Source organism: Lolium rigidum, chromosome 3 (assembly GCF_022539505.1).
Source record: "Lolium rigidum isolate FL_2022 chromosome 3, APGP_CSIRO_Lrig_0.1, whole genome shotgun sequence".
Lineage (NCBI taxonomy): Eukaryota > Viridiplantae > Streptophyta > Magnoliopsida > Poales > Poaceae > Lolium > Lolium rigidum.
Window position 1 is genome coordinate 293,206,735 of NC_061510.1, and position 9,204 is coordinate 293,215,938.

The window sequence follows — 9,204 nt, forward strand, 5'->3', positions numbered from 1 at the left end:
GCCTCCACCGCCGGCATGCCGCCGATGGGAGGCGGGGAGGCCGCAGCCCGCAGCTGGATCGTCCCCGAGAGGATCGCCGCCGCCCCTCCATCCTCGTCCGACCGCCGCCGCCCCGGGAGGCGGAAGGGCCGCCGCCGCGGGAGAGACTCCTTGGCCGCCGTTCCCAACGCGTCACGAGGGAAGGCCCCCGCCGCCGCCACGCCCCGAGATCTTTTTCCCCGGCGGCGCTGCCGGCGGCGGCGGCGGCGGGAGGGTTGGGAGGCTGGGTGCTGGAGGCTAGGGTTGGGGGGCTTGCGACGGCGCGCGTATAGGCAGTGTCACTCTGTGGAATTCTAAGATGCTGGGCGTTGATTTCGTCCGATTCCGAGAATATTTCCTTACTAGGATTTCTGAAACCAAAAACAGCAGAAAACAGCAACTGGCCCTTCGGCATCTCGTCAATAGGTTAGTTCCGGAAAATGCATCAAAACGATGTAAAGTGTGTATAAAACATATGTGTATCATCATAAAAGTAGCATGGAACATAAGAAATTATAGATACGTTTGAGACGTATCAACCACCGACATCTTCATCGTCGTTGCTGTCTCCCATGATGAGGAGGGAGTAGTTCTCCCCCGAGGCTGAGGGCTCTACCGGTAGCTATGTGTTCATCTCTCTCCCATGGTGTGATCTTTATGTGATCATGAGCTTTGTATCACTATTAATCTATGTGCTACTCTAGTGATGTTATTAAAGTAGTCTATTCCTCCTCCATGATGTAATGTTGACAGTGTGTGCATCATGTAGTACTTGGCGTAAGTTATGATTGTAATCTCTTGTAGATTATGAAGTTAACTATTACTATGATAGTACCGATGCGATCTATTCCCCCTTTTATAGCTATTGTTGACAGTGTGTATGCTATGTTAGTACTCGGTCTAAATTGCAATTGTCTATTATGCACTATAGAGGTTACTTAAATATGAACTCCGGATGTTGTGGAGCTTGTTTATTCCGGCTTGAGGTGTGCTTTTATAGCCCTACACAATGAATGGTGTTTGTTATCCAACAAGAGAGTGTTTGAAGTAGCACAAGAGAAGAGAAGTTATTTATTTATGTGATCATTGTTGAGAGTGTCCACTAGTGAAAGTATGATCCCTAGGCCTTGTTTCTAAGCATTGAAACCCCGTTTCCATCAAGTTCTGCTACATGTTCGCTTGCTGCCATCTTTATTTCAGATTGCAATTACTACTTAACATCATCCATACTACTTGTATTTCACTATCTCTTCGCCGAACTAGTGCACCTATACATCTGACGAGTGTATTAAGTGTGTTGGGGACACAAGAGACTTCTTTTATCTTAATTGCAGGGTTGCTTGAGAGGGATATCTTTGACCTCTACCTCCCTGAGTTCGATAAACCTTGGGTGATTCACTTAAGGGAAAGTTGCTGCTGTTCTACAAACCTCTGCTCTTGGAGGCCCAACACTGTCTACAGGAATAGAAGCGTGCGTAGACATCAATTGTCCTTGACTTTTGACTCAAAAGTCGGATTATCCGATTTAAAACCTTCGAATTATTCAAATTAAATTTCGGGTAATTCATATCCGCATGCTATTTGCTATGCCATATTCTACACCGTATCCAGAGCACCACTTCAAAATCGGATATCCTTATCCGCCGAATTCTTTAAAATCGGAAATGGACACCTTAAAACCGATTCGGCGCCGAATTCGGTGCGGAAATTATCTTATCCATTTAAAAATGTCGTTAGTTTTGACTCACTGGTATAGAGCAGGCCACTTAAGGCCCCATGTCGCGCACGGTAAGCTATTTCCGTTTGTGGTGGAAAGATCCTCGAGATTCAACCGTGTGCTTACGGCTACTTAAAGATGTCTCCCACACAAATATTTTTTATTCACCATAGTAGTTATTGCCATAATATAACCATGTTAATTCTAATCGCATTTTATAAAATTTGGAACAAAACTAAAATTCAGACATAATGTGTTAAAAAAAAAATCAGACGTTGCTCTTCCATTTGCATGGGCCGCCATGCTAGTTTTAATAATGTAGCTATCACTATAATTAATTAGTCAGCATAATCAAGTGGTTTGGTGTTACAGCCACTGCGGTACTAAATGTCATGTATGGGCTTTGGGATAAATTTAGCTTCAGCCCATCACTAGGTGCATGCTTTGACTGTACTCAATTAAGCTAGCACATGCAATTGTTTTGACATTAAATAATCCACGTTGACCATACTTGCATGCGCAGAGGTGTGTGTGCACTTCTTTGGAGTATAAATTAGGCAGTTGTATCATAACCCTCCTTCATATCCAAATTAACATGCGAACAATGACTTCGCCCCTGTTGCCTGCTGAACTGCTCGTGTCCACATCCGCCCTCTTTCTGCTTGTAACCTTCTGCATGTACACAATGTCTATGAGATCAAAGAATCCATTGCGCCCGACCGAGTGGCCAATAGTTGGCATCCTCCCTTCCCTCGTCGTCAACCTCCACCGACTCCACGATTACGCCACCGACGCCCTAGCCTGCTGCGGGCACAACTTCAAGTCGTGCTTAACTGGCATGCGGTTCCTGCTCACCTGCGACCCGACGAATATCCGGCACATCTTCACCTCAAACCATGCCAACTACCTCAAGGGAGTGGAGTTCTCGGAGATGTTCGACGTGACCGACGGCAGCTTCTTCACCGTCGACGGCGAGCCATGCCGGCGGCAGCGCGCCAGGATCCAGAGCATCTTCAGCAGCCCGCGCCTCCTCGCCCTCATGGCCGAGTGCTGCCGTGACAAGGTGGAGAAGGGCGTCACCCCGCTCCTAGCACGCATGGCGAAAACGGCTGCTCCGTTTGACATGCACGATTTGCTCACGAGGTTCGCGTTCGACGTCACGGCCACGCCCATATTCGGCGTCGACCCTGGCCTACTCTCCACCAGCAGCGCCGGCAGCGCTGGCATGCACGCCGTCGTCGCCATGGATACCGTCATGGAGGTGGGGCTGTTCCGGCACACCTTGCCGATGTGTTGCTGGAAGGCCATGAGGTGGCTCAACGTTGGCCCAGAGAGGAAGCTCGCCGCCGCGCACAAGGTGCTACGTGGCTTCGTCGCGGAGATGATCGAGAGGAGGAAACTGATGACCGACGGCTATGCTGGCGTCCTGGAGTCGCACGCTAGCTCCGTGGAAATTATCATGTCGACGTACATCAACGATCCGGAGTACAGCGACGACTTGCTCTGCGCGACGCTCATCAACTTCATGATCGCCGGGAGGGACACTATCGGCACGGCGCTGGTGTGGCTCTTCTACAACCTCGCCAAGAACCCCGACGTGGTGGCCTGCATACGGAAAGAACTCGCCCCAATCGCGTCGCGCAAAGCAGCTGCAGCAGCCACCACCATGGTCACATTTGAGCCCGATGAGATGAAACCCCTAGTCTACATGCACGCCGTCTTGTACGAGTCGCTCAGGCTGTTCCCGCCCATCCCCATCGAGCGCAAGACGGTCATCGCCGACGACGAGCTGCCGAGCGGCCACGTGGTGCGCGCCGGCGACACCATCCTCGTCTCCCTCTACTCCTTGGGGAGAATGCAGGATGTGTGGGGGGAAGACTGCATGGAGTACAGGCCGGAGAGGTGGCTCTCGGGAAAGGCCGGTGATGGGCTCCGGTACGTGCCAACTCACAAGTTCTTGGCGTTTAACTCAGGGCCTAGGATGTGCCTCGGAAAGGACATCGCCATCATGCAGATGAAGACCGCCGTCGCCGCCATCGTGTGGAACTTCGACGTGGAGGTGCTGGAGGGGCAGTCTGTCCACCCCAAGTTCTCCTGCATTCTCCAAATGAAAAATGGCCTTATGATGAAAGTGAAGAAGCGCGAAATGTAGCGCGCTGCTGCTAGGGTGCGACCACGTCGTGCGAGCACTCAATTATGCATGGCCCATGGGAATGGGTACCCAACCGTCCCAACCCGCATGGGCATGGTGGTGCCACTGTGTCCATGGGTTATATCTATCATAAGCCCTAAGTCTTAAACGTTGACCAACGGGGGAATGATCCCTCCCTTGGCTATACGTTGTTAGGTAGAAATGAGACTCTCCCCGCGGATGGACGCTAGGATGATAACCCGATTAAAGTTCGCCCCTCCCGCGAAATTACCGCGTGATGGGGATTCGAACCCGGGTGGGCTGGCTGCGCACTCGCCTTGCCTTGCCACTGAGCTGGAACTCAGTTCTCATAAGCCCTAAGTCTTAATATTATTTGTGTAATTGTGTCACCTTCAAAGAAAATTGTGTAATTGTGTGTTGTGATCCTCATCCTCTATTGTTGGTATTTTTTAATTATTGAGGATTCAGAGTCCTTTATTTGATTGTATCATGAAACTAAGTTAAATTTTCAAATTTCTTGTCAAATCTGCAATTGAGTGACAAATATTTTGCCGTTGTTCGCATGGACATGCATACTCTTTGCCGGATTGGTAGGGTATGGATAAGATTGCTGACCATGAAAAACAATGGGTGTGGATATGCCATTGTTCAACCCATGCCATACAAATACAATTTATTTTATTTTTTCAGAAGGGAGGATAACACCCAACCGATCCATCAATTGATGCATAAGAATGTATGTTACTTCTTTCATTCATTAAACATCTCAATAAATAAATGAATCGTGTTGCATACAATATTAGTCTTTCTAACCATATTAATTGTTTGGGAAATTGATCAAATATCCACAGTTTTACCTACACATAGCATGCACAGCCGTTGGATATGCTCATTACTACCCATGAATGGACCACAACCCCAATTATCTAGCTAGTGCCCGTGATTTTTTCCTCTCATTGTTGAAGAGGTTTTTCCAAGTTAAAATGGTGTGTCGCATGTGTCGTTTTATTTCTTGATTCTTAGTTTCTCTTGTTGCAATTATAACAACGAAGCCTCGTCGGTTCCTATCGCTACTCGAGATCGGGAGACGGTAGGCTAATCCTCTAATCGCACTACGTCGCTGCCTGAGAGGGACCCTGTCGCTACTCGATCATCCCTCCGTTCGCCGTTCAGGATGGCCAAGGTAAGGCTAACCCGACTACCAGGTCTAGTTGCCACTTCGGAAGTCTAATTGGAAGTCTAGCTTAATGGGCTGTCAAAATTTGGGTCCCCTAAAATTTAGGGCCATGTGCAGGCTGTACAGCTTATGCACACCTGCAGGCCCGGCCCTTGCTCCTAGCAGCAACACAATATATTGCATGCTTCTTCACTTTCGTCAAAATGCAATTTTTCATTTGGAGAATGCAAGAAAAACTTGGGTTGGACAGACCGCCCTTCCCACACCTCCATATCAAAGTTCCACGTGATGGCGGCGATGTCGGTCCTCACTTGCATGATGGAATGTCCTTTGCGAGGAACATCCTGGGCCCCAAGTTAAACGCTAAAAACTTGCAAGTTGGCACGTACCAAAGCCCATCGCCCTTTTCCGAGAATTAGTTGCAGACATGGAATGTGAAGAATGTGAGTATTCAAGATGTTACTGGAAGTGAGTTGTTACTTCATCTCAACTTCTGACATCCTGTTAGCTTCCTTGTTCCCACACTTCAAAAAGAAAAAAAAAGTAATTCTAAGAAAATACCCATAGAGATTGAGAAATTCAAACATCAATGAAATTACGAGGATCACTACACCATGGACCAAATATTGGGGCACATTTTCTGCTGGGAAAAGTCACATGACACGGCAATCTAACTGCCCGGCAAAGGTTTTTCCCCGGCTGTTTGGCCTGCCCTCTAAGCTCCTGCCGGCAAAGAGTTTTGCCGTCTATTTTTCCTTTCCCGGCAGTTTGTTTGCCGCCCTAGTAGCATCTTTGCTGGCAATCTTGTTTCTTTCAGGGCAGACAGATTGGCCTACCAGTAAGAGATGTGCCAGCTGTTTTACAATATGCCGACCGTTGGGTAGCCCCCAAATGCAATTTGTTTATCTGTTGTTTCCTTGGCTACTAGCAGTTCATTTGCTGAAATTGTGCTAAATACTTTACATTGCAGGATTCACGTGAACATTGACATAATTCAAGAAATTATTTCACAAAGTGATCATTGACCGTATCCAACCATTTTTTTCAAAAGATATTACATGATTCATTATATAGTACATTGTTCATATCCAGGCTATACAAAGATCGGTCAAATTCACAATGAATGCACTTCATCAGCAATAGTGCACAAGAGCTTATATATGTTTCTAAACTAGCAATCTTCATGGAAGTGAACAAAAGAATCTAGCAAGTCACTCATGAATCACATCAACAGGTCATTGATCTTTTGCAGCAACTCCTGAAAAATGAAAGTGAGGAATCAAACCTCCCAGGTAAAATGTCTAACAAAATGACCCACACCATAACAAACACTAGTTGGATGTCAATCAAGCATTGCAAATGTGATAACCCGGTGCAAAAATAACTAAGTAGTACATGGATATACATGCACCTCATGCTAATTACTATGTCTTTTAAGCAAGTCAAGAAATGCATCGATGCATCTGTTTTTGCTGTACGGATGGATAAGAATGCAGTAGTGCAGCAATATAAACATCATCCAAATGGACTATTAATTCAATTTGACTTGCCAAAATAAGACTGAATTAACCATCAATCAGATAAAGTACAAACATTTTGGCAATGACCGACCAGACCTGAAGCTAAACTAACCCAACACATGACCAAACAGCAGTCAAATGAAGTACACTTGATTTGGCCATGACCTCCCAGACCTGAAAGGGAACTAACCCAACACCCACCCAGCAAAGCAATCAAACCAAAGGACAAGTGAGCAACTCCCCCTACAGCTAAAATTTCAAAAATAAAGACCAAAGTTTCCATGCACTGTCACGTGTGCATCAGCACCAGAACCATGGGCAATTCTCCATATACGATACAAGAATATTTTCTTTCATACAAGAGGGATTACATGTGGGTTACTTAAACGGTTCTGCGAGGATCTTCTGCTGTAAACAAAACTTCGACAGGGATCTGTTGACTGTCAAAATGTTACATATACTAACAGCAAGTGCACTTGGGTGATAATATTATCTCTAAGGAGCAATACAGAATTCACAGTCAAGATCTGAACATGCCACAAAACTTCTCTCGAAATTAATTGTCAAATGTGAATTGAGCCGAGTATACCTAAGTCTCTGAATAATTCCAGTCATGTGTATAACAGATGCCATTTTTAGACTATTACCCTGTATTGCAATGCAAGCAGCGAGATATAAACATACAGTCATACAGCAGCGATCATAAACTACCAAGAATGGATCGTCACTGCATATTTCCAAGATATGTTTGCAACCTTGTTCACACACAAGGCAAATAGATAAACTAGCAACTAGTGTTCTTGGTAGTTGAAAATCTCAGACACAACTTCTCTGTTTTTTTAATTACCTCTGTCATTCTTCTTGTGGACACAAAATAGATAAACTAGCAGCATTTTTTCAGAAACTGGACACTACCTCTGTAATTTATCTTGTGGAGGTGAGGCTTGCTTTCCCATGGATTTCTGCACATCCAGCTGCATATAAAGTGAACATTGGTAAGAAACTTTGTGAATGGGTAAAAGCAAAGTGAATAGATCTTTTAACTTTGTGAATGGGTAAAAGCAAAGTGAATAGATCTTTTAACACAACAACTCAGGCTACACCTCTTATCAAGAAGCTTGGTTGCTGCACTAAAAAGGACAGGTAGGTAGAACCCAACACTTCAATTAACTATAGAATTATCCACTCACGTAGTCATGTATAGGTAGTGTAGTGTTGTTCAAAACTTGAAAACAACAATACATTTTTTTTTTTTTTTTGAACAACAAACAACAATACATTTAAATGCTCAGATCAAAACATTACAAATACATACACGTCAGATCATGCCAAACAACAACACTTAAGTAGCCAAGAACACTTCGTGAGTTTGAACTTTAAATGGCAGCAGTTAAGATCTAGATAACATCTAATTAAACATGATGGTGAGTCACCAAGGACCTTGATGAAGATGGAAGTGACGGGTGTGCGTGCTACTCCAAGAATCCAGCGACTTGTCCGACCATCAACTCCTCCAGTTACTCAAGAAAGACACGATTCTGAAGTCAATTGAATACACCCTTGTGCATGTAAAATAAAACAAGTACTGGTCGAATGCACCTCTGTGCATGTTAATACTACACTGTATAAAGAAGTGTATTCCTTTTTACTCAGTAAAATGAATACAATATTGCTTAACTAAACTACTCTGCTGAAACGTTGGTCTAACTGAACCCATTACAAGTTATCATTTTTTTTTCCATTTGGTGACTGAGGTTGTGTTCAAAATATTGCCCCAGGACTTTGTAAATTTGTAAACACGGGTAAACAAGTGGCATAATACAAATACATGGCTTTCAGATCTCAGCAGAACAAATGGAGAAACTCATCACCGTGAAGGGCAGCTCACCTGCACTGTAAAGCCTAGTGCTCACCTGCACACATGAGTTAATCTACTCGAATACTTGCGAACGGAGAAGGGACGGTCTTGATTCTGGGCAGCCTCGCCGGATTCCTACCATGTCACAAAGAAAAAACAGGTTAATCAGCCTCGCTGGATTCTAGAAAGAAGAATATCAAGAAAGAAGAATAACAAGAAGAAACAGGGAGGCTAAGGAGGTGGTGTGTCCGCCTCGGACAAACGGGGATGGGGACGGTTGAGTAGGGGGGCAAGTGTGAAGAAGAAGGGGGCAAGGAAAAGGACGTTGTGCGGATGCGGCGGTTCCCAAACTCACCGAGCGGTTGGGTCGCGGTGGAGAAGGCCCCCGACGGGTGTGGGCTGTGGTCTGCTTCGAGAGGAAGACCAGCAGTCTGTCATCCCGGCGACGCTTGTTCCGGCAGCGCGGTGTGGGAGGCCGAGTGTGGAAGCACGTACGGTGCGGGCGGCGCGGTGCGGCGGGGCGGGAGCTTCGCTGCGGCGGCGCTGGTGGTGAGGGAGAAGGGGGTGGGGATTGGGGGAAATCGATTGGGGATTTTCGAGTTTGTTCTAGGACCTTCGGAGGAGGGGATAAGTTTGGACACGCCGCCCGCGCGGCACGAGTGAATTACACAAATCTATCACAATTGTGGCAGTGGTTACAGGTCAGTACCATTCTTGGAATTTTTTGCTAAAAGCTACAACTTCTGAGGTAATCAATAACAG

The 9,204-nt window shown here is 45.9% G+C and overlaps 1 protein-coding gene and 1 long non-coding RNA gene across 2 annotated transcripts; one reads left to right on the forward strand and one right to left on the reverse strand.

Moving 5' to 3' along the window:
- Positions 1-2,336: 2,336 nt before the first annotated feature.
- LOC124699680 (alkane hydroxylase MAH1-like) lies at positions 2,337-4,400 on the forward strand. The gene has a single exon (XM_047231943.1). The coding sequence runs from the start codon at positions 2,340-2,342 to the stop codon at positions 3,885-3,887; it is 1,548 nt and encodes a 515-aa protein (XP_047087899.1). The 5' UTR covers positions 2,337-2,339; the 3' UTR covers positions 3,888-4,400.
- Positions 4,401-6,057: 1,657 nt separating this feature from the next.
- LOC124699681 lies at positions 6,058-8,920 on the reverse strand. The gene is made up of 4 exons (XR_007001483.1): positions 8,798-8,920; positions 8,025-8,577; positions 7,500-7,558; positions 6,058-6,322 (listed from the first exon to the last, which is right to left on the reverse strand). It is a non-coding gene; the product is annotated as an uncharacterized LOC124699681 (long non-coding RNA).
- Positions 8,921-9,204: the final 284 nt, after the last annotated feature.